Source organism: Balaenoptera acutorostrata, chromosome 13 (genome assembly GCF_949987535.1).
Source record: "Balaenoptera acutorostrata chromosome 13, mBalAcu1.1, whole genome shotgun sequence".
NCBI lineage: Eukaryota > Metazoa > Chordata > Mammalia > Artiodactyla > Balaenopteridae > Balaenoptera > Balaenoptera acutorostrata.
In genome coordinates, this window is record NC_080076.1 from 46,443,267 (window position 1) to 46,464,851 (window position 21,585).

Consider the following 21,585-nt stretch of genomic DNA (forward strand, 5'->3'; position numbering starts at 1 on the left):
ATTGCTTTTAATATAGAATAATGGGAACTAGACTGCAAAACCATTAGTTTTATTGAGCTTTCTGAAACTGTTGCTTTAGTGATTTAGTAATTATGAAAATATTTATAATTAGTTTCTTTATCATATGAATATTAGTGGATTCTCCTAGGGATCCAGGCTGTGGTTTAAAGTTCAACTGCCTTTCTAGTTTAAATCATCTTTACAATAATTATTTGAATTTTTATTTATTTTGGAGATGCTCAGCACATTAATAGTGAAAAATCAAACTAGTACCTGAAATAGTACCAGAAACAAAATCACTACATCTGAAAATCAGTGGAATGTAGAATAATGATATTTATTTGTAGTTGAGCATCAGGACCTATTTTAAACTACAAGTGATTATACAGCAAGAAGTAGATGATCATTTCCATTGAAGAGAAAAACTAGCAAAAATTAGTGTAAATTATAGCAGGATGGACTTAGGTTAGATAGGGAGATGTTTTAATACCAACGTGATGAAGTAGAAGAATTCATTACAAGTGGTCCCATAGAATGTTTATGACAGTTTTTACAGGGGGCAAACTTAAGGGGTGGTTTATTTTCCTAAAAAAAAAGATGGATGGAATTGAATGCAACAAGATATTTATTGGTGAATTACCCAATGTAAGGCACTGTGTTAGGTGCTTCAGTCACACAAATATTCTAAGTCTCAGGCTTCACCCCGGAGGACAATTGGAAACTAATTGGGACATAAAACAATTACATAGTTTTCTCTAGCCAAAACTCTCAAAATGACAGTAGTTTAAAGAAAGAAAAAAATACATCAAATATGAGGGGAGAGGGAGGGATTGATAGGAAGGCTGAATAGTGTGGTGGTAGCGGTGATGGTGGTGTTGGTGAAGTGGTGATAATATACTCCTGTATCCCTGAGTGCAGAATTTATTAAGATACAGGGATCAGACTGACAGAAATCAAAGTGTAAGTTTTATTACTGAAAAAGCCCAGCTGGAGGTTGTTTGGGGAAAAGTGGAAAAGGGAACAGAGAGAACATGAATGGTTATTTCAAAGCCTTCTGTCCTAGAGATTGGAGTGGAAATTTCTTCCCCTACAGGTTAGCATGTGAAGATGAAATGTTTCCTTTCCACACAACAGTGAGGATTTTGTGTTACTTTGGTAGATGATAGGAAGATCATTGAAGAGTCTGGTTAGCTAATATCATGATTAAAATTGTGCTTTGTGGAAATGAATCTGACTCCTGAGGGCTACATAGTTTGGAGAAGGTCAGTTAGGACAACTGTGGGAAAGTTGGTAGGACATGTGTGTAGGATACAATATGAAGGTTGATAGGATACATTTGGAGTCACATGAGGATAATAGCATTGAGAATAGAAAAGAGAAGTGAATGACGGAGACACAGAAATGCTGTAAATCTCTAGAACCTGGCAACTGACTATAATATAAGGCTAAAAAGGGGGAGGAGTTAGATACCTGAGATTTTAATCCTGGTTCATTTTAGAAAATGGTTAAGGTAGGGAAATCAGGAAGGCTAGCTGTGGTGAAGAACTGAGTTAACACAGACTTCACTTTGGGCAAGTTTAGTTGTTCCTGTCAGTGAAGAAAATCTGTTTAACTCAACAACCAGTTACCAGAAAACTTCAGAAATAATTTGATGGTATTTAAAGAAAAAGGGCATTAAATCTTCACATTTGGGACCAAGATATATCATTTTGAGATAGCGTTTGGAATATATATATATATATATATATATATATATATATATATATATATGATTTTATTAGCATTTTTACTACACAAGAAATACATGTTACTGATAGAAAAATGAGAAAATACAGGTAGAGAAAAGAACACAGTCGAATCACCCAGAAATAGTTGATATTTATATGTGTATATAAATCTACAAATAACTAGAATCACATTTTGTATAAACTTTAGAAAAAAATACTTGTTATTAGCATGACTAGGGGAAGTCTACGTGCATTCCAACAAGCAGAGCTGCATGCAGTTAATTCAGGGAACAGAGTAGCCTCCTTCAGCTGGAGTGCGTGGTACTTGGTGAGAGAATAATGAGAAAGGATTGAAGCCATAGGGCAGGCATAGTCTGTGCTGCTGTGTTGTCTCTCTGTTGCATAAGTTCTTAGTGACATAGGCCTTTGCCAATGATTTTTTAAAATATTACATCTTTTCCCAACCGCTAGGTTGAATTTTGTGCCTAATTTTTTATTCAAGAATTAGCTGATGGGGCTTCCCTGGTGGCGCAGTGGTTGAGAATCTGCCTGCCAATGCAGAGAACGCGGGTTCGAGCCCTGGTCTGGGAAGATCCCACATGCCGCGGAGCAACTCGGCCCGTGAGCCACAATTACTGAGCCTGCGCGTCTGGAGCCTGTGCGCGGCAACGAGAGGCCGCGATAGTGAGAGGCCCACGCACCGCGATGAAGAGTGGCCCCCGCTTGCCGCAACTAGAGAAAGCCCTCGCACAGAAACGAAGACCCAACACAGCCATACATACATACATACATACATACATAAAAAGAATGTAAGCAGACAAGAATATCATTAAAAAAAGAAAAAAAAAAAGAATTAGCTGATGGTGTTTGTCTACCTTTCAGATCTACGTCTATGCAACTACTGTGGACGGTTATGCACCTGAGTACCCACTCCCCTTACTATTCAAAGTTGAAGATGATAACGATAATGCCGCATATTTTGAAGACAAAGTGACTGTCTTTAGTGTGCCTGGGAATTGCCAAACCGGTAAGTTCACATCTTAGGAAAAACATGAGAATTGTGCTTCAGTTGAATTCTTCATTAATGTTTTAGGCACAGTTATGCAAAACATTTTTAAATGCTTGACTTTCATGGATATTCTACATAAAACTTTGTAGCCTTATAAGATCATAGGCTCTTCAAAGGCAAACCTTTTTGTGCTCATTTTCTAGGCACGTGTAGAAGGCAGCTAACTGATACACAAAGTTACTAACTTTGTTAGATTAATCCACAATGACAAAGGCTGTTTATATTTTCTATTTTGATCATGTACATATGTGTCCCAGATGTATTTATAAAGCAATAGAGCATTTGAATCTTTATAAAGTCGCAATACATTTTCAAGGACCCAGAAATAGATTATGGTATGGCAATGCTGATCTGGCTTATAACAACATAGGCATTTCTTTACTTAGCTTATTTTCCAAACAAATTGAAAACATTTTAAACTGGTTTGATGCTCTCAGGACCCAAGATTGTGACCTCATCAAACCACAGGGCATAACAAGTCTAGTTCATTCTCAAAAATCGCAAGATATGTTCTTAGTTTCTATGTGCATATTTAATATTATTTTCCCACAATAAATGGTTTGCTAAAGTAACATTGCCAATACTCTGATTTCTGAGCCATAAAGCTTGTCCAGATGATATTCAGACTGTTGCATAATGTTTGTCTTGTATGTATTAACAATTCAGCACATTTAGTAAAATATAAAAGCATACAACCTTTGTTATCATATGCAAAGCTGTGCTTTTCCTTTAACATTATCAAGTGGGGTATAAAAGAAACAAGATATACAGAGAAGGTCCCATCCAAAAATGGCCCATGAACTGGATTGGGAGGAAGAATTTGAGAACCACTGTTACCAGCCATGGGGTGGGTGTTCTCACATATGCAGAACACAATCATGTTATCCACAGTAGCCACCTAATTGAAGTTTCCAGGTTAGGGGAACTTGGAAGCATGTAGATACTTATCTACTTATCTGTAAAATCAGTCAAATTCTGGGTTTTTTGGGAGAATATGCCACAGCAATGCCTTGATTTTATTTTTGTTTGTAATTCAATTATATCGCTATTTTAAGTTGTTGACAGTATTGGATTTATCTAAACAGGAACTTCAGTGGGAAAAGTGACTGCCATAGACCTCGATGAACCTGACACTCTACATACTCGTCTGAAATATAAAATCTTACAGCAAATTCCAGACAATCTAAAGCATTTCTCCGTACATCCAGACACAGGTGTCATCTACACGTTTACTGGATAGAGAAGTAATGAACTGCTTAATTAATTTCTCAATCACTAAACTATGTGTAAACTGATCATGAACTCCCAAAGAAGTTACAGTAAGGCCCCCAGTGGCCACCTCTCCAAGAATGTTTCCGTAGAGGCTATGTTTAGGGCTTCTCAGGACCCTTCCTTTGTCCCTACAGAGACTATGGGAAGGTACAAGGTCTCACTTAGAGATCATTGACCTGGTTTGATGTATGGATGCTAAAATAGCTTTACATTTTAAAATGTTGTATTAGAAACATCAGCTTTCCACTGTACTGACTGAAATATCTCTATTTCTATATTTGTATTTATGGTGGCTTTTTTTGGAAAAAAAAATCAAAAAAGAATGTTTGTAAAATAGTCAGAGCCTGAGAAATGGCTATAAGAATCACAAGTTACAGGAAATATAAGTGTTCATCAGTGTACCTTTTTCCTTTTTTTCAGAAATGTGATACGTACAAGTTAATAATGGAAGTGCGAGACATGGGGGGCCAACCTTTTGGTTTATTTAATACAGGAACAATTACTATTTCGCTTGAGGATGAAAATGACAATTCACCATGTTTTACAGAAACTTCTGTGAGTATATCTCTGTATTCATTTATCTAGGTTCACTTACTTTTTCAAAAAACAAATCTGGAATTTGGTAGCTCTGTGGGATTACACATTTTGGTTTTAATAGCTACCACTTACAAATAACATTGGCAGAAAAATATGATTTCTGTAAAAATAATCAAATTGCCAGTTATTTCTGGATGCTAGGAAAATAGCTGCTCTCTTGGCCATCTACAAGTTCTTAGCTCTTGAGTTCATTCATGTAGTCAATGTTTCTTGGATGCCAAGCTCTGGTATCAGATTCTTTGTACTTAAATTCCTTTTATAGGGTGAAGGAGAAGAGGGCATCTGCCTGTGTTCTTTACACCTCAACTTCATAAGATAACGAAGGGACTAGTTTACATCTTCTGCTTTGCTGGAGAGTCAGTAGTACAGGTTGCCCACTGCCATCTATACACAGGCTCCTTCTGGGTTATATATGAGCAAACTTTTACTTAAGAAATACACTAAGTAAATAGTGTACTTCAGAATAGAGACAAATCTGAGGGCTTGAATGATTAGGAAAATCACCTCAGAGAAGTTGAAAAGTTAAGACATGAGTTAGTCTTTGAAGAATGGATAAGATTTGAAGCAGCATTATTAGTTTACTGAGGAAAGAAGTGAGTTTATGTGTTAAATGTGTAAATTCTTCCCATTGTAAAATTGCACATTTCCATATCACTTTGCTTTCTTTGTCTTTAAATATAACTTTGAGTAACAAAGTCACATAATTAAAATCATTAATTTATAATAACAAGAGACAATTGTTTCAGTATTTTACAGAAGTAGAAGAAAACAGAATTGACTTTGAGATTTTACGGATGGCGGTGTATGACCAGGATTTGCCAAACACGCCTCACTCAAAAGCTGTATACAAGATACTACAGGGAGATAAAAACTGCAACTTCAAAATTAGCACAGACCCAAATACAAATGAAGTGGTCTTGTGTGTTGTCAAGGTAAAAAAAATATATATATATATACATATATATACTCAATATTTATGTAAATATACATATATAAATATATATACACATATATGTATCAAGCAATGCTTTACAAGATTCTAACTTACACTTGAGCACATATATATATATATATATATATATATATATATATATATATATATATAAAAGTAATTCCTGTATGTATATAGCTAGAGTGTTGCAATGCAATGCTGAAATGATTTATATTGTTTCACACATAAACCTTTTATTATTATTATTTTATCCTCATTTTCTCTTAGAGGAAAGGCATGGCCGGTACAAAACTGATTGTTCTATATACGAGGAAAACCAAGGCAGAGACATGTTGAATGAGTAAATAGATACTAGCCTTAGAAGAGGTCTTAGACACCCACTTATCTAAATTCCTTACCTTATGAAACACAAGACAGAGAGAAATGGAAGAATCAATAAAAAATCAACCTCTTGACTTTTCAATTCCCTTCATGCTCATATTATACTTTTACCACTCTATAATGTATTTTATAAGACAGACCATTTACTAAATATTTAGCAGCTATTCCCATTAATTCCCCTATATTTGAGGTAGCCAGTGCTTTGGGATTTTTAAAATTTAATTGCATTTACTGGCTCAGAGGGTGATCACTTTAACTGAACTTGTTTTCTTTCTGAGTCTTTCTACCTACACTCCTCACTAACCTCTTACATCTTTTCTTGTTAATTTCTTGGAGACAGTGTATTTTCTTAAAAGTGATATGCATAAATTTTGCGTTCCTTATAAAACTTTTAGAAAATGTCCTTTAATTATAACACTGCTTCTTTTTCCTTTCTTTTTTTTTAAATTTCTTTTTAAAATATTTTTGGACTTTTTTCTAGATTTCTTTCTTTCTTTTTTTGTTATTTTGATAGATTTTAGTCTCTAATCATTTATTGTTTTGGGATTCTTTCTAGTTACTCAGTTCATGAACTAACAAATTCGTATATAATATACTTTGAAAAGGTGCTGAGGGCTTCCCTGGTGGCGCAGTGGTTGAGAATCTGCCTGCTAATGCAGGGGACACGGGTTCGAGCCCTGGTCTGGGAAGATCCCACATGCCACGGAGCAGCTGGGCCCGTGAGCCACAACTACTGAGCCTGCGCGTCTGGAGCCTGGGCCCCGCAACGGGAGGGGCCGCGATAGTGAGAGGCCCGCGCACCGCGATGAAGAGCGGTCCCTGCACCGCGATGAAGAGTGGCCCCCACTTGCCGTAACTAGAGAAAGCCCTCGCACGAACTGAAGACCCAACACAGCCAAAAAATAAAGAAATAAATAAATAAAGTAGCTATAAAAGACCTTTAAAAAAAAAAAAAAAAAAAAAAAAAAAAGACTTAAGCATGAAACTCCTGGAAAAAAAACAAAACATGAAAAAAGCTCCTTGACATCGGTCTTGGCAATAATTTTAAAAAAAAAAAAAAAAAAAAAAAAAAAAAAAAAAAAATATACTTTGAAAAGGTGCTGCTAGATAATATGATTATATCTTTTGACTCAGATACTCAGAGTAACTGCTCCATTATAGCCAAATCTCATGTCCTAGTAGTCTTATTACTGAACCAAACTCAGGTCCGTTCGCCCGCTGGCAGTGAAGCCAATCTACTGACACCAGGTTGTAGTGAAGGAAAGTGCAGCTTTATTGTAAAGGTGCCAATACAAGAAGAACAGGTGGCTTGCGCTCAAAAACTCCAAACTTCCCTAAGGATTTTAGCAAACCATTTGTAAAGGCAAGGTGAGGGAGGGGTATCCCAGAGTATGGGATCAGCCCCTGCACAATTCTCTGATTGGTTGATGGTGAGGTAACAGGGTGGTGTCATAGGGGTTAACATTATCAGTCCTTAGGCCTGGGGGCTATGAGCTCATGGTCATCAAGTAGCTAACATCTTCCATTTGGTGGGGGGGTTTTCACATCTTTAAAACAACTCAGGAAGTGCATCAGATACTATTATCTAGGTACTGCAGAAAGGAGCTAAAGCAGAGGATATGGAGGAGAAGTCTGCCCTGGGAAGGCCCCATAGGGTCCTGCTTGGTTACAGTCTATCTAATTATTTTATATACTTAGCTTAGAGGGACTTTTGCTAATTTAGTTATCACTGTTATCCCATTTGATAATAATAAAATAATGAGAAATAGTCCATATGAATTTATTCAAACACTTATTCTGTATTTCTATTAGTATTTAAACTTGTAATTAAAAAAAAATGAAAGCAGGACCTTTCCAAAGGAAAGTAAGAAGAAAAATTGGTTGAATCTTAAAAATCAACAATTTTGCATTTGATAGTGTTTGTCACTATAGGAAGCTAATTATTCGTCGTTAATACATTAGCAACAACTTTTGGTAACATTTTATACATAAAAATGATTTTCCCTTTTGTGCTAAAACTTGGAATCATAGTTATGTCTTCTGTATATATATGTATATATGTATAGACTCATTATGGTATGTTTATCGAACAGTCATTGAACTATGAAGTCCATCGCCAAATGGTTTTGCAAATTGGTGTACTTAACGAAGCACAATTCTCTAAAGCAGCAAACTCACAAACTCCTACTATGTGCATTACAACTGTCACTGTTAAAGACCATGATGAGGGCCCCGAATGCCAACCACCAGTAAAAGTTATTAAGAGTAAAGATGGTCTCCCCGTGGGCACAACACTCCTTGGATACGAAGCAGTGGATCCGGACAGTGGCACTGCTGAGGGCTTAAGGTAATGTATTTTCAAAATTTCCTTCTTTTTAATCGTGATGATAATTGATTTCAAATTTGGGAACATTCTATGTATTTTTAGAATGACAGATTTTGAGATTATGTCCGCTCTTTGGTTTGAGCATTTACATTTGATTTCTAAAAACTAGGTATAAGAAGATAAGAGATGAAGATAACTGGTTTGAAATTAATGAATACACTGGTGACTTGAAAACTGTAAAAGTTCTAGATAGAGAATCAGCATTCGTAAAAGACAACCAATACAATGTTTCCGTGATTGCAATGGATGCAGCTGAGTGCAATTTTCTAGAAATAAAATATAAATATAGCACATATTTTAAGGAAATCTTGGAGCTAAATTTAAATTTGTTTGTTTCCAGATCAAAATTTAATGCAAAAAATGTTTGCATTATGATTGCTTAATTGCTTGGAAACCACCCAATTTAGGTCCCAGTGCATCACTAATGCAAAACTTGGAGGTGGTGAATGGCCGAAGTCCCAGTTTCGAGGTCCATATTATTTGACTTTTTCCATGGACATAGTGGCATCATCAAGGATCCCTATTTTTCTCAGGAGTACAGATTTAGATTATTCTGATTTGAACTTGCTGGAGGGATTCAACCCACCTACAACAGTTGGGTTCAGATAGATTTGTTCTGAGTCTCTCTTACTGGGGAATAAAACATTTATCCTATTTCCTAAATAAATGGTCAAACAATGATTTTTAATGTCTTTTGCTGAGGTTTGCAATCATTCTCCAAGGTTAATTCTAGAAACTGTTTTGTGAAGAAATGTCCTTCCAATGTCCTAAAGTAGAGATCTCAAAACTCTTTTGAATATATCCTCCAAGCAGTAAATCATTTTTGAATAGGAACCTTTGCAGTGGAAGCCCTGTCAGTTGGCTTCTCTTTTTGTTATGCAAGTGCCTGACTTAAGCTTTGATTGATATCTCAAATAAACACATTGCTAACCACAGAACTAGATCAAGAGCCAGGCTGACCTCTACCCCATCTCCCCAGGCTCCTTTGTTTTAGAGATCTTGGTTGATTTCAGTAACTCACCATTCGGGCTGCTTGTTTTTTCTCTTCCTGTGCTTTAAATTCCTGCTTTTGTGTTTTAAATTCATCAATAGTGAGCCTGTGAAACCCAAGGCCCCAGCCTCCACCTCAATAAAAGCAGAATCCCAGGTGTTACTCCCCTTGCCCCACCCCGTCCATTCCCCACAAACTTACTCTTGCTGTGTGGTCCCATGTGTGCAACGTAATTTCCAGGACTTGTAAGTAATAAACCTTTTTTTTTTTTTTTCAATGTTTCCTGATCGTTATGCCTTAGGGCATCTTGCAATCATAAGAGCAATCACAAGGGCCAGTTCAGCTACAACCTTGGTTATTGATAGGCTGAGACCAGTCCACAACCACTCCCATATATTTACTAGTGTGTTTATTTATATACATATACTACTATGCTAATGTATAATCATAAAAATAGATATTAAAAGAAGATGATAAAGAATATAAATAGAAGTTACAATATGGCATTCCACCACACCAATTACACACTCACTCATTTGGGGTAAATTTCCATTAATGATAAAGGTGAATGAACTTGGGCTTTTATGACAGCCTATGTTTTTGACTATCTGCTTAATCTAAGATGGTTTCCATTATTTTTATGGTTAGCATATTTTTAGACACTAGATGTTCAAAACAAACAAGCTGGTACGGCAATGTTGTGGTCTTTTTCTATAGCATCACTGAATTTCTTTAGAAGGAATGGGCGAGTGTAGGAATAAACACATATCAAATCCCACGGAAATAAACAAAAGTTGAAAGTAAGTCATGAAATGTTTCATGCTTATTCATTTTGCCCCTTGATATTTTGATAATAAGATAAAGACAAATGTTTTCTCACATATTATACCCATACTTTTTTCTATAGCTTTACACTAAAAGCCACATCTACGAAAACAATAGATTCTCTGAGAAGAGACAAAGGTTAACTAATGAAGATACTGCTGCTTATGATTTATAGAGGAAGGGCAAACCAGTTTATCTACATGTGTCCCATTCAGGTTTTTTCCTTACTTCCTCTCTCAGCCTTGGTCTATTCCTGTTACCCTGGGATGGAAATAGTCTGTTGCACGTCATAATCAGTGAGATGACCAAGCAGTTTGAAAGAACTATGCCCGTGAGCCAAAAATTTTTAGGTTTCAAAATCTGAAAGAAAGCCTCAATTTGAATATTATTACTTAATCATGAGCATATGATCTTCCTTTCCTCTTGATACCTCTCACACAATCTTTTAATGTAATTCTTTCAGTATAAGTAGGAAAAAAAATCTACTAAAGAATGGGGAAAACATTAACTGAGAAATATAGTTCATATTGCCACTCCTTTATAATCCTGGTGATTTGCTGCTTCTATATAAGCAAAAGTGAAATCTGAGTGGTTCAGGAACACAATTATGATGTCAGACAAGGATTTATACTTACTCACTTATTCCGCAAATGTTGATTGTCTTTTAAGTTCCAAGTACTAGGCCATGAAAATTAGGATTCATAAGACAAGGTCAAATTTTCACACAATATCAGTTGAGGGATTATTATGTTCTCATAACAGATTCCCTGGTATGAAAATTTTCCCCATCAAAGAATGTATGGATATCATGAGAAGTGGAAATCAGTTAAAGAATTGCCCACCCAGATTAAAGGATAAAGAGAGGAAACCTCACGGAAATGCAGAAGCTTGGTGATAGAAAATGAAATACTTTTTGGAGAGAAGGAAAATATGGAAAACAGATATAAGAAATTAACTTGGTCTTTTGGTGACAAAAGAATGTCTTTAAATACAGTGATCATAGCACAAAGAAATGAAATGTCGAATCTAAACTTTGTGACTCTATGCCCCAGGCCCATGGATAACCTGGATGTGCTCAAGAAGTAAAGATAAGGGTGCTATAAATGTTAAAGGAAGACCGTATGGTGTCATGAAGGATTTTGTTTATTTGAACTTTAATCCATTTAATATATGCTTCCAAGGGCCAAATATATAATTACTTATATTTCCAAATGAATGTTTAGTTTTGATGCTCATAAATATTTTATGATGATGATCTAGGTATTCCAGCTTTCTTAGAATCCAGTTTATTTCCTTGTATTTTTTGTGTCCATTTTTTTGTCAGTCAGGCTGGTTTCCCTGCTTTCACTCTAGAAAGCACTGTTTCATACACCCTCCACCTAGAATTAGACTGCCCCTCCTGTTTGAAATTCAGGTCCCTTTGCTTCTTCAAATGAATGGCAGTGACATCTTCTGTAGTAGCTCTCACTAGTCTTTGTTCAGTTCTTTTTTTTTTTTTTTAATTTATTTTATTTATTTTGGCTGCGTGGGGTCTTCATTGCTGCACACGGGCTTTCTCTAGTTGCGGCAAGCGGGAGCTACTCTTCGTTGCGGTGCGCGGCCTTCTGATTGCGGTGGCTTCTTTTGTTGCGGAGCACGGGCTCTAGGTGTGCGGGCTTCAGTAGTTGTGGCACGCAGGCTCAGTAGTTGTGGCGCACGGGCTTAGTTGCTCCGCCGCATGTGGGATCCTCCCAGACCAGGGCTCGAACCACTCATGTCCCCTGTACTGGCAGGCGGACTCTTAACCACTGCGCCACCAGGGAAGTCCCTGTTCAGTTCCTCTATGAACACCTTTTACACCCTCCTTCCCTGGGAATAATATCGTAATTATCACGGGTGATGTGTCTTCTCTATAAAAGGGTGCTCTCATTGTTTCTCATGTACATTCTTTTCCTCTAGCTAGACTCTGAACTCATTTTCATACAAGGGCCCTTATCATTGCTAAATATCTTTTTTACCAAGCATCTGGCAGAGATCTTGGCATGTTTGCTTCGTGTAGGTACTGATATTTGTCATTCCTCTGTTGTTTGAGAGCCCTGTGAATCTCCAGGTCCAGGTTGTGAATTTCACTACCAAGAGCTTTGCAAGTTCAGGTGCATAATAGGTACCTGGAACAATTAGCTTTAATGTATTATAGAAACTTGAGTTCAGAAGTTTACAAATGCTTTGTTATATTCAGCTGTAAAAAGAATTTTCTTAAAATAAATATTTCAGGGTTGTCATGTGGAAGAGGTAAACATTTTGTGTGTAGTCCAAAATAACCCATGAAAAAATTGGAAATGATTAGGAGGTGTATTATAGCTTGATAAGAAAGAACCTGAAAACTTTCTAGTGGTTAATTAAAGAGTTCTGTACATGGAGTGAGCTGATTCATAACAGTGAACTTCCGGTTCCTGGAAACTTTTAAATAGCAATGGGGAACTCTTGCTTTCCAGAGTCCCTATTGTTGACATGTAAGTTTAGATTTTAGTTAACCCAAGATGTACTTTCTAGCCCCAAGATTATGACATTCCTTACTCACCGATACTTGGCATTTGCTTATGTGCTTAATTTAAAGTAAGGTTTAGAAGTAGACAAACATACACACTCAATTACCTTTTCACAATCTTCAGCTATTATCGGTAATTACTTATTTTTTGCTCTATTTCCCAGAAGTAAGGAAAACATTTGCAATCAGTCTTTCATAGTTTTAGAAGGCATCTAGGACTTTGTTTTCAGCTGCGGCTTTGACTACTATCCATTTTAACAATTTCAAGTTTTCCCCTTTTTAACAACATGCTTAAAACAGACTGTGATGGAAAATGATCATTTATGTGATGAATGTTGGTTGAATTTTTTTTTTTTTTTTTTTTTTTGCTGCACTGCGGCATGCAGAATCTTAGTTCCCCAACCATGGATCAAACCCGCGTCCCCTCCATTGGAAGAGTGGACTCTTAACCACTGGACCTCCAGGGAAGTCTCCCTATTTCTTTATTAGATTTTTTTAAAGTGATTTATGTTGTTCCTTAAAGAGAAATTGTTCTCTGCTTAAATTTTAAAAAGTAAAATCAGAGCACACATGTTAACTCACAGGTAGTATCTGTAACTATTTTTTTTTAATTAAAAAAATAAAAGCTTTTTTCCCATTATTCACTTCTTTGTTAGGGTTTAAAGTTGTTACTTGTATTCAAATTTATTTACAAATTTATGGCAGTCCCAAATGTTTATATGCTATTGCAGATTTTTTTAAATAAAAGTTGTATCCCTCTTTATTTTTTATTTTAAAATAAATTTATTTATTTTATTTATTTTTGGCGGCGTTAGGTCTTCGTTGCTGTGTGCGGACTTTCTCTAGTTGCGGCGAGTGGGAGCTACTCTTCATTGCGGTGGCTTCTCTTGCTGTGGAGCAGGGGCTCCAGGCATGCGAGCTTCAGTAGTTGTGACATGTGGGATCAGTAGTTGTAGCGCACAGGCTTAGTCATTCCGCGGCATGTAAGATCTTCCCAGACCAGGGCTTAAACCTGTGTCCCCTAAATTGGCAGGCAGATTCTTAACCACTGCACCACCAGGGAAGTCCCCTGTATTTCTCTTTAATTTCTAGATATTGTAAAACTTGTTCAGATAAAATAGGTATATACTGCACTTACCTTATGTAAGTGATTAACATAAAAGTCACTGTGAATAAATTAATTTTTTAGTTATTCAGCAGAAAAAGTTTCACTGAAATACACTATCCAATATGGCTTAATTGTTATTTCAACCTAAAAAGAAAAAAACAGATTACATTTACACATGATTTATGGTAGTCTTTTTTTTTTTTTTTTAAGAATTTCACTTTATTTATTTATTTATTTATTTATTTATTTATTTATTGGCTGTGTTGGGTCTTCGTTTCTGTGCGAGGGCTTTCCCCAGCTGCAGCAAGCAGGGGCTACTCTTCATCGCGGTGCACGGGCCTCTCACTATCGCAGCCTCTCGTTGCGGAGCACAGGCTCCAGACGCGCAAGCTCAGTAGTTGTGGCACACGGGCTTAGTTGCTCCGCGGCATGTGGGATCCTCCCAGACCAGGGCTCGAACTCGTGTCCCCTGCACTGGCAGGCAGATTGTTAACCACTGCGCCACCAGGGAAGCCCGATTTATGGTAGTCTTTATGATAAATTCAATATTTATGCACCAAAATTTAGACTAGCATTCAAAGCAAAAGATGTGAGAAATTTCATCAGTTATTTTTCTGTTTATTTCAATTTTGAAAGCTTACCATTTATAGAAGTTTGTAATTTTATTACAAATGATAAAATTTGAACATGTTCTTTAAACTTCATTATCTCTTAAACACCAGTAATGGGCGTCATGTTAATTAAAAATATTTATTTAGACTTATGTGTGAAACATTAGGCCAATAATAGTGGAGAGCTGGAGATGAGTAACAGTTCTTATTCTCTTTTTTTTAATATAAATTTATTTTATTTATTTATTTTTGGCTGTGTTGGTTCTTTGTTGCTGTGCGCAGGGTTTCTCTAGTTGCGGCGAGTGGGGGCTACTCTTCGTTGCCGTGCGTGGGCTTCTTATTGCGGTGGCTTCTCTTGTTGTGGAGCACGGGCTCTAGGCGCGTGGGCTTCAGTAGCTGTGGCACGTGGGCTTCAGTAGTTGTGGTGCACGGACTCAGTAGTTGTGGCTCGTGGGCTCTAGAGTGCAGGCTCAGTAGTTGCGGTGCATGGGCTTAGTTGCTCTGCAGCTTGTGAGATCTTCCCAGACCAGGGCTCGAATCCGTGTCCCCTGAATTGGCAGCCGGATTCTTAACCACTGCACCACCAGGGAAGCCCAACAGTTCTTATTCTTAAAAGCAAATTGATTAAATTCGGCAGGGGTGGGGGTATGTGCAACTTTTTTACAGTTTATTCAATTAATTTTTTTACAAAGTCTAAAAATAGTGAGTGCATTATATTTAATGTGTTAGTATTAAGTTTTAAGTTAACCAAGAAATACTGTGCTCTCAAGATGAATACAACTTAGCCCTTAGGATGAACATGTTCACAGTTCAGTGCGTGAGCCAAAGATGAACCAAGGGTTCTGAGAAATTGAAGGAGAATGTGGCTACCATTGTCCGTAGAAGTCACAGCAGGTTTCATGTGGAGGTGATATTTGAATGGATTCTTAAAGGATAATAAGGTTTTGTCAGACAGAGAAGAGAAGAAACGTATTCCCAGCAGTGGCAATAGAATGTGCCAAAGCTGTACACAGGAAGGAGCACACCTACTGAGTTTGATGATCAGTTTTACAAAGTTTGAACAAAGAGTAGATGAAGAAAAAGGTCAGGAGAGGAAGTCAAGGAAGTGACTATGACCAAAAGTAAAGTGTTTGTATTTTAAGCATGAAAGTATGTTCTTCCTAAAGAAAGATGTAAGAAATCAATTTTCTTCTTAACTGATTATTCATTAGCGACATTACTTGTAATCTCATACCTTTTAGTTTTAAAAAGCACCTCAAGATATCATCTGATACAGCTACCAATCTCCAAGGAAGAGTAATGTCACTATTTTGTACTGGTAGCAATGCTATTTGTGGTTCGGAAAGTGTATGAAATTCCAGTTCAGACCACTAGTAGAAAGCAGATGTCAACTGTACATCATAGAGATTGCTGAAAATAAACTTTAAGTGAAGAAATATCTTATTTTTTGTTTTTCTTAGATAACAGATCTTGCACTGGAACATTAGTAGTTCTTTTGGAAGATGATAATGATCACCCACCACAAATTGAAAAAGAAGTGACAATTTGTCGGCATGATAAGGATTTTGCTGTTCTCAAACCTGTAGATCAAGATGGACCTGATAATGGGCCACCTTTTCAATTCATTCTCGATAATTCTGCCAGCAAACTTTGGACAATAGAGACATTAACGGATGGTATGTAGTTATGCTAAACCTTCTAATCAATAGGAACTTAAGATGGTGGTCTAGATTTTCACCTTAGTTCATTATAATAAATAAATATTAATTTTAGTAAATTATTTTATTGATCCCAGGAAAAGGATAATACCTTGTTTTTTAAAGCAATGAATAATATACTTATGTTTAGACTCTTGTTCTGAATATCTTTAAGAAAACATACAAATCCATTTTAATATAATATTTGAATAATATATTAAATATAGAATAGTATAGGTAAGCATAGAGCAATGTCAGTTAATTTTCCTGGCTTTTCAAGAAATCAAAATCTGTCTTTTTTTCACATAGGTAAAACTGCCATTCTTCATGAACTGCAAAATCTTGATTATAACTATTATTCTGTGCCTCTCCAAATAAAAGATAGACATGGCGTTTCTGCAAAACACATGTTATCAGTGAGAGTATGTGACTGTACAATTCCATCTGAATGTAGAATGACTACTAAAGTTCTGAGCGATGCAAGGCGATCAAATGCAATACTTGGAAGATGGGCTATTCTTGCCATGGTGTTGGGTTCTGCATTGTTGTCATGTAAGTATAATTATCTAGAATGTGTTAGCTGAAATGTTATCTAATATTTTTAAAAACATATGGCAGTTCTTTACATCAATGACATTTATAGCCTTTGATAAATGTGTCCTTTTAAAAATGTTGTGCGAACTCTATGGCTTGGGGTACTGAGTCATAGAAGAATAAATCTATCAGTAAGAGCAGATTAAATTTAAAGTAATTTTCAGAACTGTAGCCTTAGTTCATCCAAGAATTAGCTGTGAGACACTAGGTAAATCATTTCCTCTTCTTTAAGTGCTTTTTCCCACGTGTGGAGTGAAGAGGTTGGATAAAATTAATGTTAAGATTCTCTCCCATACAAAATATTATAGTCTCTCAACCAGTCACGTTCATGTAGTGAATGCACAAAAAGAGTTAGTGGAAAGAGTAGTTTCAAAATTTACTTAAATGTTTACGCTCAACGTTATTAATGTATATTAATGAAGTGATTTAGCATACATCTTAATAAGACTCCAACGTGGGGGAAATGGTCATATGGTGAGCCACTGAGGAAAAGTAATGGATGCAAAGAATCCTAAGATTTTGCATTCTGCAAACTGGTTTTGGGAGATGCAAAAGTGATGGAAATCATTACCCAGGCTTCTCCCCTTCCTTCCTCCCTCCCTCTCTTCCTCTCTCTCTTCTTTCTTTTGTTTGCTCCTTTTCCCTTCCTTCCTCCCTTCTTTCTTTTTTTAACAATCTGACTACATACAGCCTATTTGCATTTACAAACTTTTCCCATAGTCTTTACTTTGTCTGTGTTCATTGATTTGTGTTCCAGGTTAAACTGGATATTCCTCTTAGCACTTGATGTACACCTTCAAAGCCAGGCACTGATTTTACATAATTGTCTTTCCTGTTTGATTTATGCCTAATGTTCTTTGTTTTATGATTCTAAGGTCTTTGAGTTGTTCTGTGTGGATTTTAAATACCAATAATACTAGCTTAAATTCCAATCAAATGAAGTTACTATTTCAGTGTGGAGGAAATAAGGAAAGCATTTAATTCTGGACCTGGGAAGAGAGCTATTAATAAACTATGTTCACTTCATCTTTCTTCCTTTTTATTGATTTGTGTCTTATTTAGCCTAATAACATAACCTCACTAAGACAGAGCTGGTCTGTATACTAATACATTTGTTAATATTCTGTTTTAAATTTTATGACCCAAAGAGATCTCTATTTATGGAACAAATTTTTTAAAGTTCTCTGAAGAAACTTTAAAACAAATCAAATGATTCAAATGATTTAATATATACCAGCATGAAAAAATGCTATTTTACTTATATATTTTTATTTTTTAGATATTTTGTTTACATGTATCTGTGTTACTGCTAAGAGTACAGTAAAGAAATGTTTTCCAGAAGATGTAGCCGAGCAAAACTTAATTGTATCAAATACTGAAGCACCCGGAGAAGAAGTGATGGTAAATCAGTTTTCACTTTGCTTTGTATGGTGGTTCAATGATGACAGTTGATTATTATGTAAAATAGTAATAATAATAACAGCTAATGCTTATTGAGCACTTATTACGCCAAGCAGAGCTCCAAGTGCCCTGCATGTATTAATTCACTTAAATTTCAATTCTATTGTATTAGTTTCCTAGGGCTGCAATAACAAAGCACCGCAAACTGAGTAACTTAAACAATTGAAACTTATTGTCTTACAGTTCTGAAGGCTAGAAATTAGAGATCAAGGTATTCACAGAACCATGCTCCCTCTGAAGGTGCTAGGATTCTGTTCCAGTCCTCTCTCCTAGCTTCTGATAGTTCCTTGGCTTATGACAGCATAAATCAAGTCTTCATATGGCATTCTGTGTGTGTGTGTGTGTGTCTGTGTCCAACTTTTCCCTTTTGGATTAGGGACCCACCTTAATTGAGTATGACCTTATCTTAATTTAACTAGTTACATCTATAACGACCCTATCTTCAAATAAGACCACATTCTGAGGCACTGAGGGTTAGGACCTCAACATATGAATTTTGTTGGGGGGGAGGGGATACAATTTAACCTATAACACCTATGATACGGGTACTATTATTATCCTGATTTCATGCATGGGGAATAGAGAGGCACAGCAGGTAAGTGATTAGCCCATGGTGGGAAATAAATGAAAGAAAATTGTTAGTTTCAATTTGATGTATTCATTTTAGGAAGCAAATATTAGACTCCCCACACAGAAATCCAACATCTGTGACACAAGCATGTCTGTTGGCACACTTAGTGGCCAGGGAGTCAAAACACATCAAAGTTTTGATGTGGTCAAAGGCTGCTACACTTTGGATCCCATCAAAGGAGGCAGACATCAGACCTTGGAATCTGTCAAGGGTGTAGGACAAGGAGTGATGGACACCAGCAGATACACATACACCGACTGGCACAGCTTCACCCAACCTCGGCTTGGCAAAGTAAGTGCCAGTGTCTTCAAGTTCATATTACATGAAAGTAAACACTACTTATAAATCAGGATTTCCCCAGAGTTTTCCTCCTCATACATCTGGAGCTCATCACCTGTTTCATGTTGAATTATCATAGAGATAGATGGATGTTAGGGCCAAACCCAAAGAGAAAAACGATCTTGTAAGGTTCAATTTTTAAAATAAGTTTTACAAAACTTGATCTAGGAGTGGCATATGTAGGCATTTTATACTTTAGGATGTGTAAAAAGACTGATAGCTTCTTCCCTAAAAGTTGCCAGGAAAATCACCTAGAGTGAAATATTCGTTATGGAGTACTGTGCAGATCACAAATTATAAATATTTTTAGTATGTTGAATCCTCCATGTGGTTATGAAATCCTGACTATCGCCATCAACTAGATAGATCGTTAAGCTTTTATTTGGGGTTTTAGCTCCTTGTTTTATGCTCAGATCAATCAACATAGATTAATATTAGCCAGTTAATGTATTATGTTATTATAGGTATATAATAGTGTATAAACGTAAGAATCATAGCTTATATTAGTTTCCCCCAAATATGTGAAAAAGTTGCAGAGATACATTTCAGTTATACAATCTCATGTTTAAATGGGAAATTGTAAACTAGTTGTGTGATGTATGTGGAGCTTTTGTTTTCGTCCATGTGTTCAGTAGGAGCACTTATATATTTGCTATGTTTTAATAATGAATATAATACAGACCAATCATGTGCATTTTTTATATGTAGGAATCCATTAGAGGATACACTCTGATTAAAAATTAAACAGTAAAAGGTAAATCAAAGACATTATTTTTATGCTAATACATTTAGGTGTTTTTTAAAAAATAATAAAATGTGCTTTTTCAAAACAGGAGGTGTATCTGTATGGAAAAGACGAGGAGCATAAACAGTCTGCAGACTATGTCCACTCCTCTAACTATGAAGGAAAAGAGTCTGTGGCCGGTTCAGTTTGGCTGCTGCAGTGATCAGCTGGAAGAAGAGGGGTTTGAGTTTCTAGATCATCTGGAACCCAAATTTAGGACCTTAGCAAAGACATGTGTAAAGGAATAAATGTGCCTTTTAATAGAGTAACACATGCACATGTGTTACGAATGCACATGTAGGAGTTTATTGAATGTAAAATGACAGCAGCATCTGCTAAAGTGTTTGTTTATTGGAGGTAAACTTCCAGTCATATAGATAAGGATACTATAAATACGAAGCTCCCTCTAATTCTCCTTGTCTGAGATAACTTCCATGTTCTCTAGAAATAAATGTTTCATTTGTTAATTTCCATTTATATGCATGTACATATTGCCCTTTCTAGGACTGTACTATGTGCTGTCTTGCACCTTCTATCTGAAAACTTATGTTACTTGGTATGCTCTGGAGGGGTATATGGGGGAGCTAGTGAAAAGTACATTTTTATTTTAGATGAAAATTAAATATTTCCTTCACAGTCCTGGGGACAATTATGCTTTTAGAAGTATTGTCTTTGGTGCAAGAGAATTGCTTCCTCTATCTGAATGGCTCTGTGCTGAAGGATTCTTTAAACATTCTTTGATACAGTCTCCAACTGGTAAATAAGGCTCATCTCCCACTATATTTTTCACCCTGCGGAGGTGCTCCCAGCTCGATCCTGAGATCTCTGTCCATGTGGATGCATCATCAGGTTCCTACAGGTTCTAGAATTGTTGGAAAGACATGGACCAGAACAAGTTCACAGCAATTTGAGCCGCTGAGATTTTTTTTGAAGGATCACGTGAGAAGATTTCCATGAAAGAATTGCAGCCTTGATGCCCATGGGTTGACTGAAACCCACAAATGTGTTTTGTTTGCCCACCATGATGTATTATTACTTTTTTAAAATATAAATACCTTGGCAAGGACATGCTCTCTCTAGTGTGACACACGCCACCATCTTCAAGCATTTGGGGAACTAGCCCAGCAGGCATTAGGTTTACAACCCTCATACACAGTGCTCCGTCCTTTGAGTATGCTAAAGATTGAATGACTATCTGACCTGGAACCTAATACTCAGGCTTCATTGGTAATCACTTTCAGAAAAAGTGTCTGGCATATATATGTTAAAAAAATTGAAATATATTAACGTAATTCTTACCAAACATTTTTTGAATGGTGATGGATAAAAAAAAATGAAAACATGAGTTAATAAACTATTTTGAATATATAGCATTTTAATAGGACATTATATTTTATTAATTTAGAAAGAAACCATTTATTTAAATAATATTTTAATAGTGTTTTGTGCCAAACTCTATAGATTTATACACATTAACTGTATATATCACAAGGATATTTCTCGTTCAGACAAAAATAATTTTTTTTTAATCTATTAGCTAGTTAACCTTTGAAACAAATGAGTATCTGATTTTCTTAAATTTTGTGATTAGTCTCCTTATTCTTAGTCACAGTTTCTAAGTAAAGGTGTTTCT

General features: G+C 36.1%; 1 protein-coding gene across 1 annotated transcript in view; it reads left to right on the forward strand.

The window, feature by feature from the left end:
• The window catches only part of DSC1 (desmocollin 1), a 31,671-nt gene extending 11,471 nt beyond the window's left edge, over positions 1-20,200 (forward strand). Inside the window, 13 exon segments of the mRNA XM_057526690.1 lie at positions 2,610-2,754; positions 3,882-4,040; positions 4,466-4,623; positions 5,412-5,597; positions 8,092-8,345; positions 8,494-8,640; positions 15,338-15,340; positions 15,914-16,122; positions 16,453-16,695; positions 18,017-18,138; positions 18,866-19,120; positions 20,002-20,100; positions 20,102-20,200. Of these exon segments, the coding sequence (XP_057382673.1) occupies positions 2,610-2,754; positions 3,882-4,040; positions 4,466-4,623; positions 5,412-5,597; positions 8,092-8,345; positions 8,494-8,640; positions 15,338-15,340; positions 15,914-16,122; positions 16,453-16,695; positions 18,017-18,138; positions 18,866-19,120; positions 20,002-20,100; positions 20,102-20,200 (2,079 nt within the window).
• The last annotated feature ends 1,385 nt before the right edge of the window (positions 20,201-21,585 follow it).